Source organism: Dryobates pubescens, chromosome 6, assembly GCF_014839835.1.
Source record: "Dryobates pubescens isolate bDryPub1 chromosome 6, bDryPub1.pri, whole genome shotgun sequence".
In the NCBI taxonomy this organism is placed as follows: domain Eukaryota; kingdom Metazoa; phylum Chordata; class Aves; order Piciformes; family Picidae; genus Dryobates; species Dryobates pubescens.
Window position 1 is genome coordinate 31,363,738 of NC_071617.1, and position 23,977 is coordinate 31,387,714.

General features: G+C 37.8%; 1 protein-coding gene across 2 annotated transcripts in view; it reads right to left on the bottom strand.

Moving 5' to 3' along the window:
- Nucleotides 1–375: 375 nt before the first annotated feature.
- Nucleotides 376–23,977, bottom strand: part of SIPA1L2 (signal induced proliferation associated 1 like 2) — a 74,029-nt gene continuing 50,427 nt past the window's right edge. The window contains exons 16-22 of one of the 2 annotated variants that reach the window (XM_054162258.1): nucleotides 22,184–22,337; nucleotides 18,747–18,966; nucleotides 11,799–11,930; nucleotides 5,412–5,465; nucleotides 4,346–4,469; nucleotides 2,448–2,529; nucleotides 376–1,603 (exon numbers count right to left, since the gene is read on the bottom strand). In XM_054162258.1, coding sequence (XP_054018233.1) covers nucleotides 1,457–1,603; nucleotides 2,448–2,529; nucleotides 4,346–4,469; nucleotides 5,412–5,465; nucleotides 11,799–11,930; nucleotides 18,747–18,966; nucleotides 22,184–22,337 — 913 coding nt within the window. In that variant the 3' untranslated portion in view covers nucleotides 376–1,456. The remainder of the gene's footprint in view (nucleotides 1,604–2,447; nucleotides 2,530–4,345; nucleotides 4,470–5,411; nucleotides 5,466–11,798; nucleotides 11,931–18,746; nucleotides 18,967–22,183; nucleotides 22,338–23,977) is intronic. The other variant, XM_054162259.1, reaches the window with a different exon arrangement.

A 23,977-nucleotide genomic window follows, 5' to 3' on the forward strand; every position in this document is an offset into this window, starting at 1 on the left:
ATAAAGCAATATGAGAAAACTAGATGCCTTTTGAAAAAAATCTTCAGGAAGCATTTTTGGGTAGAGCAGGCTTTTTTTTGCTTAGTTGTGGGTTTGGTTTAATTTTTTGGCTTTTTTCCCCCTGTGACTATTGAGCGCCTGCGAACAGTCAAAACAGCTTTTGCTCCTTGACTTGTGAAGCTACCTCATCAGATATAGGGCAGGGCATACCAAAGACATTAACTCTGATAATGCTGGTGGTCCCTCATTGGTACCAAGGGATTGTGGGGGCTGGACTGTCCCTGGGATTGAGAATTTAAAAGAGTGGGCTGAACAGGAACTCAAACTGTTACTTAGGCCAGTAATTATAGATAATACAAGGGTAAAATGTTTCAGGTTTAGATTTTTAATGTTTATTAAAAAAGCAGGATGTATGTTCATTTCAAATTAAACAGTTAAAAATGTTAAAGCATACAAACAAATCAATTGTGTACTAGCAGCATCCAATTGTTAGAATTTTCTAGAACTCCTTAGTACAGTCTTGGCAAGCTAAAAATATTACAACTTGCAACCAACTGACCTCACCATAGTGCAGATAAATCAAATCTTATAAAAACAACAATTTAAGGTTAAATAAGCTTAAATAAGGGTGTTAAATACAAGACACTTGATCAAAGCTTCTGTACAAAGATAAACAAATTTGGCATTGTACAATAGATTGGCTGGCTCACACCATACATGGTTTCAATAGTTAAGCAGTGTAACTGTTTAGCTGAACATCAACTATACAAAAGTAACTGAAGTTGGGAGCAGGCTAACCCCAGTGAGCCATTTACAAGGCATGTGTATTTTTAGAAAACCAGAACACTGTTTATATTCAGGCACCATTTGTTCCTGCAAATAAATAATCTCTAATGTATCTGCATCCAAACTAGTGTTAAACACATCAGTGCTAACATTTTATAAACACAGCTTTGTGACTATTCACTATACTTCTTATTGCTATGACAATGTGGACTGTGGAAATAAAACTACTGTACATACAAAAAATAGAGCACCTTTTAAACATTAAAGTATATGTCTGGTTATTCTTTTTCCTTACAATACTGAAGCCCAAGCTAATGTAAATTGCTTTAACATCTTCACCAGTGCACCTGAAATGCAGGAACTAAAACCCCAAATAGTCCTCTTCAGGCAAGCCCCAGACAGAGCATCTTCTAAAAATGTCTAAAATGACACTAAAGATTTTTTACATTCATCTGCACACAAACAAATATCTGCTATTCTCTGCTTTCTTCATATGAATTTAAAGGCGGATTACCACAGTCCACTCTCCTTTTTAAATGAACAAAGCTGGATAGAGAATGTGGCAGAAACACCTAAAATGGATTGTGAACACAGTGAAAGTATTACCCTGCTAATTCAAGAAGTACAGCTGTTACATTGTTTGAATAAGTATTTTCCAGGGACCCATACGTTAGGATTTTTTGTCTATTGTGTTGAAAAACCATTCTGTAAATTTCCTCAGTTGAGCAGCTGCTGTTTGAGACTCCTCCTGAAGTCTCATGTTATCTTGTCTCAGATGCTGTACCTCTGCTTGGAGAACTGCCTTGTCCTGTTTTTCCTGATTAACAAAGATACAAGTTGGGTAAAGTGAGTAGTTGTGATGCCAGCATTTATTTTCATTGTTCATATTTCTGTGCAAGTCATAGAGCCATATTTTCCTGAGCTCCCCAACTCATCCTGACAACTACTGTAATTCCCCAAATATGCTCCAACTACGTCATTCATTCCGAGAAAATACTGCAAACTAAAAAGAAAATTAGATGTTCCTTAATAGAAAAATTATAGTTTACTCCATTTAACAAAAATATTCAAGCACATAAGGAGCTTTTAGCTATTAGCAATCCTATGTGACAGTCTAACTTGTAAGGAATTGATTTCAAGCATACACTAATGAAAAAAAGCATCTATTTTCAAAATATTTCCTTACATGATTACTATCTTGCCAAAAGCAGTCTCATTTCTACCAGTTCTGGCATTGTCTCCAGCTCAGAAATTAGACAGCGAGTGAAATGCAGAGGAATTGTTACATGACCAAAATACTACAAGGCAACAAGAATGACAAGACTAGAGCAATAGAGCCCGTGTCGATATCCCTATTCTGTGTTAAATCCAAGGTACCACAAATGGAGAACAAGTGTCTCAATTCTTTCTAGGGTATGATTCTATGTAGGACCGTTATTCTGGATTAAAGACCTATAAGCCAGCTAGCCTTGGGGCAGCTTGTTCACGTAACCATTCCCAGAGGATCTTCTATATCTCATTCTGATCAACCACTGGGATCTACCATTCATTAATTACAGTATCTAGGTAAACTGATGTACTTCTTTCAAGGCCTTGATGAACTCCACATAAAGATGTAACTATTAAAGCTGAGGAGTAATAAAATAATGCATGACTCTCACCTTTCTCAGGTCAGTTTGCAGTTGCCGGAGGATTACTTCTAGTTGGTTTACTTTTCCAGTCAAAGTACTTGGAGCATGTTCCCTGTAAAGGAAACCACTATCTTCAGTTTGGGTTAGTTAAGATTTTTCTCCCCAAGCTTTTGCAGAGGAATGATAGCAAAGGAAGCAAATAATTTCAGACATAGCTAGGCAAACACAAACAAAATGAACATCAGCACAAGACTGTTACGGGAACATAAACCCGTTGCTGCAACATCTGAAACATGAAACTGCCTCTCATGAACATCAGGTAGAAATTATCCTCATTTTAAGAAGAAATGGTTTAGGATTTATTTGCACATACCCTCACAATGCAAGTCAAACTGGCTGCTCAGCGGTATGCCAAGCCCATGTGTTAACAAGTACTTTCTGAGGAGGACTAGATTAACCTGAAGCAAGCTGCAGCAGCAATTAGTGTAAACCAAAAGATCTGTCAAGGGTTCCTTTGTCTGATCTGCAGTTATATAATTTCCAGTAAAGGACAGACATATGTCTTCATGGAAACAAAGATTTTCTTTAAAGATCAAGACATAAAAACTATTGCCACAGGTTAATCAATGCACGATTGAAGGGAAATACTGAGAATAACTTCCCTTTCCTATGTGACAATGAGCACTATGGGGGGCAGTTTCCTATACATTATAGATTAAATCAGCCATACTGTGAGTAATTTTGTCTAGCAGAAAGATGCTTAATATACAAAGCTGAATCAGCAGCTTCATGCAAGTGCACAAATCCAGCAGATTTGCCAATGCTCCAAGTGGAACATCATCACAGTATCACAGTATAACTAAGGTTGGAAGAGACCCCAAGGATCATGAAGTCCAACCTGTCCCAACAGACCTCACAACTAGACCATGGCACCAAGTGCCACGTCCAATCTCCCCTTGAACACCTCCAGGGACGGTGACTCCACCACCTCCCTGGGCAGCCCATTCCAATGACGAATGACTCGCTCAGTGAAGAACTTTTTCCTCACCTCGAGTCTAAACCTCCCCTGGCACAGCTTGAGACTGTGTCCCCTTGTTCTGGTGCTGGTTGCCTGGGAGAAGAGACCAACCCCCTCCAGTCTACAACCACCTTTCAGGTAGTTGGAGAGGGCAATGAGGTCACCCCAAACATTAACAGTCATTAACAGTCTTTTGCAATTGTTACTGATCACTAGGCTGGGGAAAGATGTGAACTTACAAGTCATTACAACAAATGCACTTTGCCATGTAAATAAGTTAATTTGTATAAAATTGGTTCAAATCAAAATATGCTAGTCTGACAAGCAAGATTTTTCTTTCCATTTCTTGTTCCTGTACTCCTACAGCTGAAGAACAAAACTAATCAAGATGTGTATTTCTTTTAAAGCATGATAGCTTGCAGGGGGGAGGAAGAAAAAAAAGAATAATTTTCCTCAGAACTCTGGGATGAATTTGAAGGATTTTGAAAAATTAGGCAGGTTGGCAGAAAAGTTTCCTGCAGTCCTCAGTTACAGGTTCTTTTGATTAATTTACCTGTGTATAAAAGAGAAATTATTGATTTCAGTTCTAGTCAAATTTTTCACCGTATTCCCCCTTTGTAATAATAATTTGCTATGCTTATTTCTCTTTTCATTCGATTAGCTGAAGCTGTGCATCTAACTGTACTCTGCATTAGAGGTCTACTCTAGGGAGAGAGCTTTATCTGCCTATACTGGCTGAGAGAAACAAGAAGAAGAAGAAACAACATTCTTCAAAATTAAAGACATAGTCGGTCAAGGTAACAGGTCTGCCATCAAGTATCAGTGAAACATGCATATAGACAATTTGACATGCAACATTAAGAGAAAAATATTTTCTTATTGTAAGAAATACATGGTAATTCTGAAATACCCAGTAGCCTCAAGGAAATCTTTTCCATCCGGGGGACTCTCATCCAAAGGTAACTCTTGTGCTCCTTCCAAGCCCTGAGCTTGCTGCATGTCATTCAAGGTGCAAAAAGATGCTACTCTCTGATCTGTAAAAAAGTAACATCAGGATACGCTTAAAGCTGGACATATGTACAAAATAAAAGGTTCCACTACAGCTATCATCCTGGTTCAGACAGAGAAATGGATGTAGGTTTCTACATCACAACTTCGGAGATAATCAGCAGATACAAAGTATATTGCGACTAGTTGGCTTCCCCACACCTGCATCCAAAGGCAACCCCAAAGACAATTTTTGTGTCTGTCAGCAGAATAAGACATATTTGTTTGGACCGGTTAATGCTAGTATGAACAGTAAATTGGTCTTGAAGAAATCTGCAGGAAACCATTGAGGAATTCAGGGCCCCAAACAATGACAATAATAATTCATTGAAATGGTTTGCATTTTCCATGGACTTAAAAGCCACCAGATTGCTCAGAAATCTGCACTTTTCATCTTGGGCTGTTTTACCGTCTCAAGGATTTGCAGAACCTAATTGCAATCTGCATACTTGAAAAACAATAAATTCACACCATTTTTATCAATTGAGTTTTTGTTATATGTTACTAAGACAGGCTGTTTTCTACACTGGGTTCCATTAGAACATAATCTAACGAGCACAGATGTAATTACCTATGGATATACAGTGTGGTTGCCAAAGTATGTCAGTCACCACGTAATAGAAGTTTGCCATGCAGATCATCATTGCACAGAACAGGAGTAAATGATGCATTCATTAAATTTTTCTTCTTTAAAAAAAACAAACACAACCCAACTTATTCTGTGGAGGTTGATTTAATTTACTTCTGTCAAACAAAATCCACATCTATAGGCTTGCATAAATTCTGGCGACACATGCCTGCCTTGCCCTTCCTCCCCTTGCTCTACCCCCCCGCAGGCCCAAAGCTTGCATTATCATGCAAACGTGCAAACATAGGAGATATTAAAGAAAGTTTACAAAAGGCAAAAGTCATCAATCCCAGACCATCACCTAGAAACGGCGTGTGATGACAGAACGGCCCAAATTCTTCATCTGAGTCAAAACCTGGAATAAGATTTAGAACGTTCCTATAAACAAGACGGTCCATTTCCACTGCAGCAGCTGTGGCCCTCACATACAGTGCACACGGTGGGATGCTCCCCATGCAACGCTCGCTGGCTCTCACTCCCAGCCACCCAATGCCATTTTTACACAACGTCAACATTAAAAGCACGAGATGCCATGAAAAGTGTTATTAATAGCAATACCCTGCATTGTGAGCTGGCACAAGACCTTGGCACAATACATAAAAGACAGCCCTGCACCCAAACAACTAATAAAGACCAGGTCATTTTAACTAGAAAGGAAATTTTGGTTTAGAAAGCTCTACCAAACAAAAATTGGAAATCACTAAAAAACTCTCTAAAGAGATTTTTTTAAACTAACAGTTTTAGGAATAGCTAAGATTGACAATTCATTCCACAATATAATGAAGAAAGGCTGTATGCAATTTTTTGTCCACTTTTAAAGATCACAGTTCAATGTCCCTACTTTAATACTTATTTCTGAGTAGCGATGGATCGCAGAAAACATAAACTACTTTTTGATATGTGCTGACAAGGTAAAAATACAATTGCAAACACATAATCAATGACATCACTTACAGATTTGAAACTTAAGTTAAACAGCTATAATTAGTTTAGAAAAAATAAATCTAGTTTCCCAGATCAAGCAAAGTATGTAGGCCAGAAACAAGACTGTGCAAACAATCAGCTCGAAGAGCATATCTAATTATTGATTTCACCTTTATACTGTTCACATTTTCATTACCACTTGACTGGAGAACACAAAGCTAGAAACAAATACTATGTTATTGCAATTTTTTTTTTATGATCAGCAACATGAGACATGTAACATGTCTCAGAGGCAATTCCACTGTAATATTAAAACCAAAAAAATCTGCATTTTTCTCTCTCTGCTGAGCAAACTTAATTAAAGAAAATGGGCACTTGGCTGGTTTATTTTGCAAGCTGAGAAAATGTTTTTGTCAGTTTGATCTTTGCAGTAGTACTTAAAAGCATCTTTTTCTTGACAGAAATAAGCAGATGCAAAACTAGGTACACAGAGCTGTTAATGAAATCACATGAAGCCACTTCTAAATGTAGTATTTCACAGTATTTTCATATTGTTTCAACACACAACAAAAACATGGGTGCTTGCAATGAAGTACAATGTGTGGAGTGACTTTTCCATCCTCCCACAGTTCAGGAGGTTGAGGGCAGCCTTAGCTGCAGTGACCAGGAGATGCTGGAGTTCAGGATCTTGTGTGGTAGGAAGAAAGTATCAAGCAGGATTACAGCTGGATTTCGGCAGGGCCAACTTTGGCCTTTTCAGGCAATTGCTAAGGGAAATCTCATGAGACAGGGTACTAGAAGGCAATGGGGCCCAAGACAGTTGATTAACATTCAAGGACCTCTTCTTCCAAGCTCAAGATCAGAGCATCCCAAAGAGTAAGAAATTGAGAAAGGGAGGCAGGAGACCTGCATGGTTAAGTAGGGAAGTGCTAGGCACACTCAGCTGGAGGAAGAGAGTCCACAGATCATGGAAGGAGGGGCTGGCCACTTGGGAGGGACATAAAACAGCTGTCAGAGGATGTAGGGAGGCTACTGGGAAAGCTAAGGCCTCCTTGGAATTCAACCTTGTGAGGGATGTCGAAGACAACATAAAGGGCTTCTTCAAAAACATTGCAAGAAAAGCTAAGACCAGAGGCAATGAAATGAGACATTTTCCTTTGTTGATGAGGACTGGGTTAGAGAACAGTTAAGTCATCTGGATGTCCATAAATCCATGGGTTCTGTTGGGATGCACCCAAGGGTGCCGAGGGAGTTGGCAGAGGTCATTGCCAGACCACTCTCCATCATCCTTGGTAAGTCATGGGAGACAGGAGAGGTGCCTGGGGACTGGAAGAGGGCAAATATGTCTCCAGTCTTCAAAAAGGGTAAGAAGGAAGACTCAGGTAACTAGAGATTGGTCAGCCTCATCTCCATCCCTGAATAGGTGATGGAGCAACTTATCCTTGGCACTGTCCTTACACACATCAAGGACAAGAGGGTCATCAGGAGCAGTCAACATGGCTTTACCAAGGGTAAGTCATGTTTGACCAACCTGATAGCCTTTGATGAGGACACAACCAGGTGGATAGATGATAGCAGAGCAGTGGATGTGGTTTCTTTTCATTTCAGTAAGGCATGTGACACTGTTTCCCACAGCATCCTTGCAGCAAAGCTGAGCCAGTGTGGTCTGGATGATCAGGTAGTGAGGTGGATTGAGAACTGGTTGAAAGGAATATGTCAGAGTTGTGGTCAATGGGACAGAGTCTAATTTGATGCCTGTATATAGTGGAGTCCCTCAGGGGTCAGTACTGGGATCAATGCTGTTCAATATATTCATCAACAACCTGGATGAGGGCACAGAGTGCACTGTCAACAAGTTTGCTGATGACACCTAACTGGGTGGAGTGGCTGACACACCAGAGGGTTGTGCTGCCATTCAGCTTAGACAGGCTGGAGAGCTGGGCAGGGAGAAATTTAATGAAGTTCAACAAGGGCAAGGATAGAGTCTTACACCTGGGAAAGAAAAACCCCATGTACCAGTATAGGCTGGAGACTGACCTGCTGGAGAGCAGTGAAGGGGAAAGAGATCTGGGGGTCCCAGGGCATGGAAGGATGACCATGAGCCAGCAATGTGCTTTTGTGGTCAAGGCCAATGTCAATGCTCCCTACTTATTTTCTCTGCAGCTGCCACCAAAGTAAGAGAACTAGAAGCATCCACATATGAAAGAACAAGCATACCCTTTATTACTGACTGCTTGCATGTTAAAGATGACCTCTGGAGAAAATATGTCATAACTATTCCTATGCAGTGTGAAGACCTAATGTTGCACTGTGCTCCAGCTTGTGGACACTGATCCTCGACAACAGAGCTTAAGTAAAATCCATTACTGATGCAGTTCTGAATATTATGGAGTTAACATCTCCATAACTCACCATTGCACAATGAAGACCTATTTTAGGAATAACAGAATTTTCAGGGGAAGTTTGAAGTAAATATTCCACTGCCCATAAAAGTTCTTACCAAGCAATGGTAGTGAAAATTAAATCCCTGAGAAGTGGGGGGAATCATTATACTTTCAACAAGAACAAAAAAGTAACTCTGTCCTCACAGACCCCAGTTTAAAATCTCCTGCTCTACCTAACACCAAAGCTTTTGTTGGATAAAAGCTAATACTAATTAATAAACATCCTAGTCTAATGCTCAAAAATGAGACCTCTATTCTTAGTAGACCCGTGAGTAAACTCTGAGTACAGATGATGGTAGCAAAAAGTCATGCTAATATATTTAATTCTTAATCAAAATAATGCCAACATTACAAGCACCTACAATTGTACAATACAATTGTATTTTAAGACAGATGAAGGATTGAGGGGCCCACATTATGAATGTTGTACTGATCAACATACAGAGAGATACAGAGAGATCACAGAGAGATAACTTTGGAATCAGAATGGTAAGTGTAAAACTGGTATTAAGACAAGACCTTTTACAAAGGAAAAATTGAAGTCTTATTTCTGAGTTCTACAAGAGAACACATTCTGAAATACCAGTATGAAACAATTCCTATCCTCTTTCTGATCTTTTTCATTGAAGGCAAGGATGGCATTGTTTATATTGAGAGGTTTCGAGATTATAGATGGTCCTACATAAAATGTGATCACATTTTCACCCATTTTAATAAAAAGATCAAAGCAGTTTTATATTCAGAATTAGACAAACTTATATTGTCCACAGTCTCTTCACTAGACAGAATTTGGAATGTTAGTTCCAAGCTATTTTTAAATAGTAAGCTGAAGCAACTCATAAGTCAACAACACTGAAATATGTGAGGGAACTGCATCTGCTAATTCACATCATAACACATTCCCTCCTAGTGATTTTTTTTTACAACATGGTGTTGTAGGTTACAGGTTAACTGCTCAACTCCAAGGTGGAATTCAATTCCAGTGGGTTGAAAACCCACTGGACCTCTATTTAAGAGGCAGGAACTTCTAGAGAGCTTTCTATTGCTTTCACTTTTGCTGTATGGTGGAGAGCTTCTTGCTGGCTGGGAACCGTTTTGCCACACAGTGGGGCCTACTCCATTGACAATTCTGGTTTTGCATCTATTTCTGTATCTATTCCCTACCCCAATATCCATGTACATCCCTTCTTTTATAACCTTCTATTTTTTGTTAAAATTACTTTTTAACTTCCAATTCAGTTCAAGACTTCTTGGCCGCTTTTACCTTCCCCTGCCTCTATTCCCTATGGGGTAGAGAGGTGTAAACCTACATACAGTGGGGCTTTAGCCTTAGAAGCTCAAACCAGTCATTCTTTTTTAAATGCCTTTCAAATCGCAAGACACAGGAGAAAGGAAGTTGAAGAAGGGATTAAGACTTCCATTCCTTGTAAAAATGTCAAATTACAGCACTATGAATTTAGTAACACCATTTCCAAAACATAAATACACAGACGTATCTGTTGCAGTCCCAGCCAGAAAATAATTACAGTCCTTCATACTAAACAGATTATTACTACTACTGAAATTCTTCTAATAATTAAAAAAGTAAACCAATTAAAATTATCTGTGTTGCAGCTCAGACCATCGGTTCTTTAGCAAAATGTACATACATGTAAGATTTTGCAATTAAAACCCAGCAAGTTAATACTGCTCCTCTCTAGGATAGTCTACTGTGGACAGCTATATTCTAACCCTTGCTCTCAAATTCACATGGAAATAACTATCACATAGCATTTACTAAAGTGGAATTTTTTTCATCATGATCTTAAGTAGTGAAGCTCATGAAATTCTCATGAAGTTTTCAAAGAAAGCTAAAAATACAGGAGTACAGAATGATCTTTTTGTCAGCTGAACTGGAACTTGAACAATCACTTATGACAGTGATAATACAAGATAAAGTAATTCATAGAATGGTTTGGGTTGGAAGGAACTTTAAAGATCATCTAGTTCCAACTCGTGTGATATTGGCAGGGACACTTTCCAGTAGACCAGGTTGCTCAAGGCCTCATCCAACCTGCCCTTGCACAAATTCAGGTTTATTGAAAGAAAACAGGATGTATGTTCATTTCAAATTGAACAGTTAAAAATGTTAAAGCATACAAACAAATCAGTTGTGTACTAGCACTAGCAGTATCCAGATGTTAGACTTTTCTAGAACTCCTGTTGGTACTGTGTATGTTCTTCAAGTGTAAGATTGCAGATTTAATTGCTCACTGATCCGAGTCTATTTTCAGTTAATAGGTGAATAACAAATAGCAGGATGTTCCCTGAGATTCTCAGCAGCATGGTATTTCCTGACAGCTCCAACAGGCACGTTTGAATAATACTGAATAGCAATGAATGCACACAGAGTTGACCAGGTTAGGAAACAATACTTTAGATTCCTAATCATTGTTGTTAGGTTGGGTTTTTAACAATGTCATTTACATTAGTATTGAATCAAATTGAAATTTAACTTCTTAATACTTAGGGAAAGAATCAGGTACCAGAAAACTGATTACTCGTGACTGCTTTTAAAAAACCCAACTGAACATCATCCCATCATTCAAACTGAAGACCTGTATTTTAATATACTGATGACTGTGGTAACATCATACTTATTCACAGATACCTCAGATTTCTCATACATTCACTAATAATATCAGTTGAGAAATGTCACAAAAATCAGAAAAGCACAGTGACCTAGCCAAAACACTCCTCAGAAACAATAAGCCAAAAATATTTAACTGTATATATTCATATATATACACACAAGCCAACCTTCACCTTTCTGTGTTTATACATTGTGCAGGGGTAGCTCTCAGAGAGGCAAATAAGAATTTTTCTTAGTTAACCTGGTCTTATAATTTCATAATGCAAGCCTGGTCTATATCCTGCATCTCAAGTTGTGCTACTGGAAAATATAGTGTACATTTTTGCTGGTTTTCAAGGGCTTATTATGAAAACAGAGAGATTGCAGTATCATTTGGGCTACACATACCAATTCATAAACACAATAAACTCAGGGGAGTGTTACTCCTAATTTCATTTTAAACATCTAACTTCGGTGCTTTGAATCTGCCCCTAAATGGATGAACTCTATCTAAGAAAGATGCTGAATGAATAACCTAATTTTCAGTGACAATCTTCCATACTGATAAGTGATACTGCCAAAAAACCCTAAAGGGCTACGTAGGCAAACACTGGATTTTTGTAATTCAAAATGTGGCTATACAATATATATATAGATAGTTGAAAGTTCATATACTGAACATTGATCTGTAATCAAATTTTCCTGTTACCTTCAAACGCTCGTGCAGCATCTACCAGGTGAGACCAGTCTAGCCCTGTGGCAGTGTCTGGCAGGGGCATCAGGCCAGGATCATTGAATTTGGCTTTATCAGATAAGGACCCATCTGAGAACCAGAATTCATCTAAACAATAAACACAATAATTAGTCTTCCTATAACAATGACGTACAATTAATTTTGAAGCTATTACAATGAACTGTAAAAAAAAGAGTGCTTATTTAATTCCTCTTTTTTCTGTGTTTTTCTGTTCAATACTCAATATGGGTAGAACAATTTTCAGACTTTGTCCGAGTAAGATGGGAAGGGCTTTTAAAGAATTTTTATGCCACTTTGCACACAAGGTGGTCTTTACATTTTTGTGTGAATGCTGTCTGAGGAGCAGCATCCATTCTTAAAGCATATCGTATTAAACCTAAGCACTGAGCAGAAAAGTTGTAAGACACAGGCTGTGAAATAACATACGAGATATTCATATGGAGAGTTTTACAATGAAACAAATATTTCAGTTTCAGAAGCAGCTTTAAAAATATCACTTGTTTTTTAATTTTAATGCATTGATAAATTTTAGGCTATATCCAAAGCTCACTTCCACATTGAAAATACTACCTTATCAGTTTAATATTTGCAGCTGTATATCCAAGGACATAAGCTGTGTGCCAATCTCTAAGCTCCAGAGAGGGCTGTAATGCACTGTATACTGTAGACAGATTGCATATTAATTGAAATGTATACACTATAATATTAGTTCAAACACAGCTCTCTTGTTTTGCCCTTTTTTTTAATGCAGTCTTTTAGAAAGGTACCACAAACATACATCTTGAACAGTTTTATGCTCTCCTTATTATCCATGGCAATCTTCACTCTGATCAATGTGAACACATTAAAATGAAAACCGCTGAACAGCCACATAAACCAGACACGTTATTTGTAATGACATTTCATCTTAATCATTAAGTTAGTGGTACAATTTTTCTTCAGATGTATCTATTTCTATTAAATAGAAAGGTCAAAATAGTAAATTTTTCCTCAAACATTTCAGAAGGACATTTGTATCTAGATATTCCATTGATTCAGACTGTAACATTCCTGAGGAATATTTTTTTCCCAGGGAAACACCTAACACCGAAGTCAATGAAGGAAAAAATGCCCACGTACAAGTGGAACAGACACTGTAGTTTAAGAAAATGGCATGCTGTCATTGTCCTGATACCAGTGAAAAAGAAAACTGAAGCCCACTTGCACTTCAGATTTTGAGCTAAAAATCCCAAACCTGTAGGCTGTAACAGCGCATTGTACTGCACAGAGCAATGACTACGGCATCTCATATTCTTTGCAGAAAGCTTGGATTTTTATTTTTGTAAAAATAACATCAGGAACAGGAAAGTAAAGGAGTTGTGCAATATTCTGTCAGCACATATTAAATATGTATTTGTAACAGAAATTGCTCAGTAGGAGTCCAACAATAACTAGAAAAAAAAAAAAAATCCGAAGCAGAAATCCTGCTTACTGTGGAATTTATCTTGTGCTGTAACTTACAAGAAAGATGTGGTAGTGTTATATTGCTATTGGAAGTAGCTTGACAAACAGGTATAGAAACATCTTTCTTGATTCCCACTATTAGTATGCAAAAGTGGATGTTGTATGAAATGGAAAATGTAATGTAAACTATATTCTACCCATACATCTGTACTAAGATTTTTTTTCCCAGTTCCTTATAAAGATACAAAAATAGTATCTAAGGTTACCTTAGGTTGCAAATACATTGGAAGCTCAACATCAGAGCATTCTCTGTGCTTTTGCATATGACCTGGGAATTATAAAAAGCTTATATATGAAATTACAGATGCTTTACACACCACCGTTGTGGAAAACAGAAAGAATGCCTTATCTGAAAAGCTGGCAAGTCAGCTTTTTGTTCTAGACCAGTAGGCAGGCCCCAAGGGACAGCCCTTGCTTTTGTGTGATCAGCCTACAGACGCTGATTGTGAAACCTGTCAGGAAGATGCCTGTTCCCAGTGGAATTCCGCTGGCTTTCCAAATTAAAGTGTAGAAATGATACATTAACCAGTAGTCATCCTTCATTATGCACTGTCATTGTGAGACCCTCAGTTCATTTTAGGGTGGATCCTATTTGGTCCTCTATAAGACCTGGCAGAGCAGCTCAATGCAGAAAGCCTGCCAGAGTCGAGGTTTCAATACTGATAGCTCTGAAAATGCAAGTGCTCATGCTGATGACTGAAACTGTAAGTGGAATACCTGAACAGGCATAAGTGTGTCACCACAGAATAATTCATTTTCAAGATAAAAATTACATGTTCTCATGCATGGGGGTGGGAGAAGGGGAAGAAAGGAGCTCTACTAACATAGACCACTTTATACTTTTGATTTTCAGAGAATGTTGCTTGCATTTCAGAAGCGTTCTTGTCTCCTGTATTTGCATTTCCTCCCTGATCCTCTTACACTACTGTTACCTCTATTTCTTCTCTGTATGACTGCTGCATTCTGATTTGTACAAAGCTGGCAAATTATGCTTGAATGTGTCCACCTCTGTGCGCCCAGGAGGATACAGCTAATCCTGTAGGCTGCTATCTTGATTGCCCACAAGACTGGTTTTGAAGCAACAGAGACTTACCCATTACTTCCTTTGGAGAAACAGTGTAAGCGCTATCTTTCAGTTTTAAAGATTGTTTTCTTTTCTGTACTCCTTTTGGCAGAAAAGCATCTCGTGGTTGTTGATCCTTTCAGTCCACTACTCCCTTCCTACACTCAGGAACTGTCCTTATTTTTATGGTTGGCAGTAAAACTATAAGGTAGTTTTCAGCCCTTATTTGTGCTAGAAATATATGGTCAATTCATTTTCCAGAGTTCAATCCGCCTACCATCAGTCCCCCAGATCTCTGGATTAACTAATTATACAAGATCAAGGATTAACTAATTATACAGAAAGATTCACCTAACTTAACCATTTCAACTTTCAAGGCAAGTATCCTGCTTCAACTGGAACTGCTACATTTATGTAGACTGCAGACCATGAAAAATGATCTAAGTACTCCTCACTTAATGTGCTCAATACAGATGTCGTTTAACAAGTAGATCATCTAAAAAGATGCTGCAGATGAACAAACATATCAAGTCACATGCAGACATAAATCCCATTGTCTGCTTTCTGTTCTTTCCTTCTGCAATCACCAATTATATAACCAGCAAAGGGAGATTAAAGAAAGCATACCCACTCTAGTGAGCAGGAATGGAGAGCAAGTGTCAACAGATGAGAAGGCGGCTGAGTTACTCAACGTTTTTGCCTCAGTCTTCACTGGCAACCTCGCTCCTCACCCCGCCCAAGCTGTTGAACCACTAGGGGAGGACCAGGAGGGTAAAGTCCCTCACACTGTAATGGACCACCTGAGGAACCTGAACATACATAAATCTATGGGACCCGATGAGATGCATCTCAGAGTCCTGAAGGAATTATCTGACATAGTCCAAAGCCACTCTTCATATTTGAAAAGTCCTGGCAGTCAGATGAAATCACTGGGAAAAGGTAAACATTGTGCCCATTGTTAAAAATGGTAAAAAAGAGGGCCCTGGAAATTACTGACCTGTCAGCCTCATCTCTCTGGCCAGGAAGATCATGGAAGGTATGCTAAAGCACATGGAGGACAGGGAGGTGATTTGGGACAGCAAGCACAAGTCCTGCCTCACCAACCTAGTGACTTTCTACAATAGAGTGACTACATCACTAGTAGTAAGCCAGACTTGAATAACTTTGTTGAAGATACATTGCCTGCACTTCTGGCAGCCTGTTCCCTATTGCATTACGATATGAGAACTTTTTGAATGTGTTAGTGTACCATTGCAAAATACTCCCTTCCTTATGACTCTTCTCCAAATTATACTGCACCTACATCTGTTCCTCACAGCACAGGCATGTCATGCCAATATATCACTTCCCAAATTTTTCTTTCTGCTTTTTGTATTTCATAATAGTAGAGGACCACCTGTGCCTGTGATGTCAGCCAGACAGCCTCCATGTGTTTTCCCAAGTTTCTGACTTGTGTTAGTACAGTAGTTCAGTGTCAGTATTTCTCGTTCTTTCCCTGCTAGTTAAGATGCCGTGAGCTTGCGAAACGGGGATAGATCTGAACCTGCAATCATGTATGGCATGCTAGAATCGCTCAATGTGAAGTGTGTGGTCTCTGTTAGGGAATCTTTACTGTCCCTGGTTAGCCTTTAATGTAAAATTCTAGAGCTCTCAGATATATGACTTCTGCTAAATTAGAAGTCATAGAATCAGAACTGTTGAGGCTGGAAGAAACCTTTGAGATCATCATGTCCAGCCACTTGCCTCGAGCTTGCAGTCAGACCACTACTACTAAGCCACATCCCTAAGCACTACATCCATCTTTTAAATACCTTCAGGAATGGTGACCCCCACCACCTCCCTAGGCAGCCCATTCGACTGCTTGATAACCCTTTCTGTGAAGAAATTTTTTCTGATATCCAACCTGAACCTCCCCTGGCACAACTTGAGACCATTTCCCCTTGTCTTGTCACTTGTTGCATGTGAAAAGAAAATGATCCCCATCTCACTCAAACCTCTTATGAAGTAGCTGTAGAGAGTAATGAGGTTGCGTCCTCAGCCGCATTTGTGTACTGTGTGCAATCAACAGCACGCAACAGGGCTTGCATTTGAAGCTTTACTGAAAGCAACTCCTCTTTCACTTCACTTTAACTCCAGTGATAAAATAAAAAAAAATAAAAAAACAAAAACCAAACACCCCTATAGCTCCATTTCCTAATGTCCTCCTAACAGTCAACACTGTACACAGTTAAAGTTTATTCTTCCATATTTGCATGCTCATACTGTTTGACTGATTTCCTAGTAAGGTGAGACCCTTGAGGTTACCTATTATGCTTTAGTTTTGGTGGTGCCTTGCTAGAGGTATCTCACAAGATTAGGTGCTGGCTGCCATGATACTTTGTGTACCACGTGCTGGGTAATAACATGCAAGAACATACTTTCCTGAAATTAATTCCAGCCAAACCCACACTATTTACACTGGTTTCTGTAAACCTTAAATATCAGTAATTTCCTTTAAAGATCAGAAATGTATGCATTTTGCAAAAGACTTTACTATGACAACTAAGAATCCTGAGACATGAAACTAAGACCTCAAGCTCAAATTATAAATGAAAAATAAACCTCTCACATCATGACTGCTACAGAATGCAAATACCTGCTATGCACTGATTACAAAAAAGCCTTCCTCACAAGAGCCACAGTTAGTTTTTTTATATGAGGATACTGACTAATTTTATTTTGAAAACAAAGGTCAGCAAGTCATGATGTTTGTTTTGAGAGTGTATTTAGGAAAACAAATTAAATCATCCTTGAAATAGCCATTACAAAGGATCCTATATTGCTGTCATTGAAAGGCACTTTTGTAATACAAAATAAGGGGTTTACTGGAAAATAGCATGAACTACCATAGATACCAACAAAACAGCTTCATTTTGATTGACAGGATACTATTTTCATGTTCCTTCCCAGCTATGTGTATAAATAATTTTCTGTATCTAAGAAGCAGTAAGAATGGAAAATAAGGTGTTCAAGACAGAACTAATAAACTGAACAATAAAATTTCACTGCTGGATGAGCACTGTACAGCTTGAGTGTACACCATTAATTCTTGTGTCAATCCCTGGAATGGAAGCATGCTGAAGGTTTGATCCCACTGCACACTAATATTTATAAGACAGGTCTCTAAAATCACAGGTCTAACACAGTATAAGAATAAAATGCATTCAGGATGCCTGATTATATATGTTGCAGACTACAAAACCTACTGAATTAATCTCAATAGAAGAAAATGGGTCTTTATTCTCTAAGTAGAAGCAAATGATCTTGTAGTATTGTATTTATAGTAGAGTTTTACTCTGATAAAGGAATATTTCTAGAATGGCAAAAGGTACACCAAACTTGTAGTCCCATCTGAAGCAGCAATTTAATGGTATCAGTTTAAAATTAACCAGTGGTTACTGGCCAGAACTCAGTCTCATAGCTGCCGCCACTATGACTTCTGAAAGCTAAGTGACTGCTAGTTCCTGAAGGACAGGATAAATAATAGGTCCCTTTTTAATTACTATTTCTCTATAGAAATCTGCCTAATAAAGTCCTTCCTATTTTCAAGTAATCTACCCACTGCTTCTTCACTATGGACTTCAGAGTCCATAAGCACTCTACAATTTTTGTAATTGTGGTGAGCTCTGATTCAATACTAAAGTTAAAACTTTAAAAAAGTTTAATACTAAGAAGTGTGTGTGTGTCCCCTCCCCTTTTTTTTTTCCCTCTAGATTGATCAACCCAAAATAACTGAGAGTTGAAGAAATTCAGCATTAAAAAAAAAAAACACCACAACAACAAAAAGTCAACATTAGCATGATTAAGAAGCAGTATTGGCAAATTCAGTTTTGAAATTGGAGATAAGAACTATTGCACATTTCCTTCCAAGATGTTATCAAAAGGATCATCTAAAATAGAAGCTGTCCAGTTTAGCTGTTGTTTTGAATATATTTGTGAACATTTCAGTATTTTGGATGCACAAAACCCAAATAAATAATACCTAGCTTAATTAGGTCACCACTGGAGAATAAAACGGTAACAAGAAATATCTTCAGAAAAATGTTTGTTGCCTATCACTAGTCTCATGAAAAGCTTTTGGGAAGTAAATTCTATCTCCAAACATGATAAATTTGAATTGATCACTGTGGCAAGAATAAGCACATACTGCTGACTAAATATGCTTTTAGTGGGACATCCAGAATATTGATTTGACATCTCATAATTTCACTTTAAACAAAAATCTAACGATACTTGATGATTTGTTTGAGTTTGCAACAAACATTCCAAACCCGGCAATGACAGGAGCAATCACTTACTTCTCAGATTTCCCATCCCGGGTGTCAGGCTCATTCTGGGAGGCAATGTACTGTGATATGGTGGAGTAGTGCTGAACAAGATATCATTTGGCAAGGCCTGGTCTAGCATTGAACTTCGAGAGCTACCATATGAGGATCCTCTTCGATTGCTACATATACTTTCATCAGACAGGGTACGGTAAAGTGTCCTCCGTGGAGAAAGGGTTCCATAAAATGAAAACTAGACATCAAAATAAAAAGATATAAAGCCACATATTAAAATAATTCACACAGTCATATCCCATCACCAGTTCTTGGTACTACTTTTCCAGGCAGGCATTCTGGAATTCTTGAGCTAATACAGTAAGATCAGAGTTTTATTCCATTGTATCAGATCTACTGGGGCCTCAAAAGGGTTACTGAACTGGATTTTCATCCTTCCTCATCACATTTAGAAATGTATCACCATAAATTTATGGAAATTGTATAGTCTCATTAATTCTGAAATGTTAAATGAAACCTCCATAGCCTTATGACAGCAGTGTTTTTCAGAAATACATACAAGGTTACCCAGTCTGGCAACGTTTATTCAAGACTATACACAGAAGTGTTTGATTTTCATTTGAAATGACTATGCTTTACTGTAAAACATTCTGAACTCGTATATGGCACAGTATTATTCACTGGATGACAAAAGTGACTGGAGATGTGGCTCCTCTCCCAGTATCATACAACAGGCTTAGAAAAGAGGAGAGAGTTCAATGAAAACTGTTTATACATTTCAAAAAATAGCTGTAGTAAAGCAAGATGTTACTGTATTGTAAAACTGGGTCATTCCACTTCATAAGTCATCCATCAGCACTGCAAATAGTTACACTTCACATCTACAAAACCAGTAATTGCCTTCATTATTTTAACTGGTTTATTCTGCACAGAACAATTTAGTGTCCTGACCTGTTTTCCTTGTAATTAATTATGAGTTGTACACTTCCTATGCAGGATGCATGTTTAAAAGCAGTAGCTTTTTCAAACAGTAAATAATGTAAGTTTGAAAGTATTTACATTGTTATACTTCTGACAAAAGTTGCTCAGTTATAAATGCTTTAAAAAGGAATACACTCAGTCACACCACAAGATGCAGTCTTTATGGAATGCTTAAATACACTCCATAGTGCTAGTTCAGGAAAGCATCTGCCTTGATGGCAATACAGAACATGTTCAATTGTTTTAAGGCTTAACTATGTCCCAGAGAAAACTGAGGGAGATAGTCAGATTCTAATCTAGGCAAGCATCAAAATACTTGTAATGGGTTCACCACCTGTTTCTCTTCAACACAGAAGTGTGAGAAAGTAACACACACAATAAAACCACCTGTGGCTTGAGATAAAGAGCTTTAATGAGAAAAATGAGGTAACAATGCATAATTTGCAGATTGTCTATCTGCAGAAACAGTGCAGCAAAATGTACAAAGCAGCAGTAAGCAGAAGGCAGCAAGCTAACCTCTCACTCCTGCCATCCCATGCCAAATCTAGCAGAAGAGACTGACACCCCAAACCCAGATACCAGCACAAGAAACCTCTCATGTTCCAATCTGAACTTCAAGACCCAAGATACTTTGCTCTAGCCAGAACTTTAGTTTTGAGCTGCTGTGACGGCAGCATGGTATGAACAGCAGAAGATTCAACATAACCCATGACAATACTATGTCAGTTCCAGACATCAGCCTGAAAGATATATGAGGTGTGGGAATAATTAGACAAAACCTAATTTTAGTGCATTCATACAATGACCAAAAAAATAAACACAAGCAGCATCCCTAAATGAATGAGGACATATACAGCATCCTTAAATGAATGGATATATGTGTCCTTCTATAAGCAGTGGTTAAAGAATTATCAGAAGATTGCAAGCTTAATTAGGGACCACACTGGGCAAAAGCCTTCGCCCTCCAAATGGAAGGGTCTGTGATCCTCTTTTCTGCACTCAAGATTCCCAAAAAGCAGCCTGCTGCAATTCTTGGCTGTTACTCAAGACTCCTCCACCTTACACCACATCTTCTGTCTATGAAAAGTATTCATTAGCTATCAAACAATGTTGAATATCAATTGTTGCACCTTTACAGAGTTTCCTTTCAGGATGCAGCAAAAATTAAACATTACCAAGAGGGCTCATTATTCCTTGGTCTATGAAAAAGGTAAAATCAAGTCAAATTAAGAATGCCATTTGGTTCTGAAGAATCTCACCTATTCAGAAAATTCTTTCCTAGCTTTGCTGTCAAAGACAGCTGACTCATCTACACCAAGACGTGAAGGCATAATCTAAGACTGGATACTACTGAGTCCTGGAACTGGAGATCCTCTGTGATTCAGGGCCTACAGTCTCTCTCACTTAGGGAGATTTTGTTTGGGTGTCTTGCAAGGGGAAGACGATAGCAGAAATTTATCTCAGGATGGCTACACATCCTCATTCCTTGTTGTTTCTTATTCAGGTAGACAGAAACATCAGCAGCTCTTGAAATCATCACAGAAAACCAATTATTGTATCAATCATACATCATAAAGCCCTCTAGGACATTACTCGTGAGAATTCGAACACATAAAATGCATGCTTAACATAGTGCACATTTAAAAATACACATGATCTGAATTTTAAATTCAACTCTGCTCTTCCAGGATTCCCACACAGTACTCTGTTCAGACACAATGATTATGTTGTTTAACACACTGTATAAACATGGTGGGTTAAGAGAGCATTTAGTTAATACCAAAGTGTGACAGTTATCACAGGTCATTTAATTGCTCAGTGCTTTATTCCACATTAAGCACAGAATTCATAATCATGTACACTTTGGGGAGTATTAAATTTTAATTTCTCTATCCACTTTTTGTGAACTTTTTATGTATTACCAATTGTCTTCATACTATAAAGATTTGATGTATGCTCTCCACTAGCACTGACAATTATGTTTCTTGAATAGGCACCACCAATATGTTAAATTGTGATTCAGACTTCAAAAAGAGCTGTCGGTACTGAGTATCAAAAGGCAGGAAAAAGTGGGCTTCTATTCATGTGCCTTCATATCATATGATGTGTACATATTTAGGCATCCAAGCTTGAAAATGTTACTTTTAATCTTTGAAATTATAATTAAATTGCTCAACTGCAACTGCCTGTGCTCAAGCTAAGCAAAGATATATGGAATTATTGAATCACTGGTAGGGGTTGGAAGGGATCTCTAACAAATACTCTATTTCATATATATTCAAACTGAATATCATTTTTATATTGTTGGAAATTATATTTTGGAACTCATGATCAGTATTCATAGCACCCTTATAGATTATACTTAGCTTGCACAAAATGGTATTGCCTTCTCTATAATAATTTTGGGAATATCAGAAATTCATTTCTAAGGTAACTATCTAAGATACAGAGAGATGAAAAGGCAAGTAGCTAACCTTTCTTCTCCCCTCCTCCACAGAGAGGCTGTCTGGCAGCATCAATTTCAGAAAATCTTCTTTGGACAAGACTTGCTGGTTTTCAACAATGGCATTCCTCACAGAAGTTTGGAGTGGACTTGATGTAGACACAGCATCAATATCATCATACACTCTGTTGAGAGAATTGATGTTTTTAGCAAGAGAACCAATAGTGCTCTTGTCTCCTGACACAGCATACTCTTACTTAAATTGAACACTTTTCTCCAACATTTTATATTTATGAAACTGTTTGTGGGTCCAAAGTGAAATTCTTAAATCACTGAAAAAAAATCTATTTTAGGAATTCTGAACAATTTAAAAAAGCATAATGCTTGTTTCTCCTACCCTGCCTCTCTCTTCAGTTCTTCACACCACACTTCTCTATTACTAAAGATGTATTTATATTAACATTTCCAATAGTTCAGTACCAAATATTTTAACTTTTACATCTTTACCAAATAAGATGCATATTTTGTAGCATGATATTAAATCCGGCTTCACAGTCTGACAAAATTACTATGGTCATCAATAGGCAATTTGAAGTGTGCTGGTAATTGATTGTGCCACGTGCCAAGTGTGTTTTGTTACCAGAAATGTCATAAAGCTCTGAAGATAAAAAGCTACCTTCCTTAATTATCAGCATATAAAGATGCATTTACATTCAACAAAAGACTGTCTAACAGAATTGTTATCTTTCAGCTTCCTTTCAGTGAGAAAGGAGAGAGAAATTGAACAAGTTTACTCTTGATATGCACTTGAAAGAGTCACACAGAACGTACATTTGAAGCCAGTACTTTCTGCCAAGTGCAGCATTACCAGTGACTGTCTTCAACACTGAGAAGGCAAACTTTGCTATGGTAAAGCATAATTCTTAGGGAATTATATCCTATGGTGGCACAACATTCAGCAACTGACCTAATTTTCATTATTATCGCTAATTACAGATGTTATTTTATTTCAACGTAATTATCTTCAGAGACATATTTCCTCCCTGTGATGTACAGAAAGCTTTACTAGAACGAGAAGTGAAGCAATGATGCACAGCATGGAAAAATCTGAAAATATTTTTTGTTATATGAAGTTCTGCCATATCCAGTTAATTCCTTAAACAGAACTACTACAACTTTTCTAAATTGCTGTGATTTCAGTATAAATACATTCATAAATTCATTATGCAGTTTTATTATTATGCAGTTCCATTCAAAATAAAGAGAAATTGTTCCAGGAGTTAATCAATTACAAATGTAAAATCTTGTGGAAATCAGTGAAGTTTCCACTTTAAGTACAACTACTACTAAGACTGAACAATTTAAGCAATTAAAACACTGGGACACACACACAAGGTTCACCAGTAAAATAACAGAAAGTAACACAAATAACCAAGACAGGAAGGTAATAATATCTACTATTTAAAAATACGAAACTTGCATAAATATGAGCATATATGCAATATGAGATACTAGATGCAAATACCTCATTCCCATTAAACAAAGATTAATCTTACATTAAACATCGGAAAGTCAGGTACTGCATGTCATCTTGTCAACTTATCGAGCTACATAGGACTGACTATGATTTACTGAGAGGTAGAACTAGATAGCTTATGCAGAAAAAGAAAAGAGGTTATCCGAGATGATGATTTTGAAGAGAACAGGAATTTAACAGTCTTTTAACAGGAGATTCAAACATCACTTATTATTGCAGCAGCACTGGAAAAGCATCACCTCTATCTATATATCAGATAGAATCACAGAATCAATAAGGTTGGAAGAG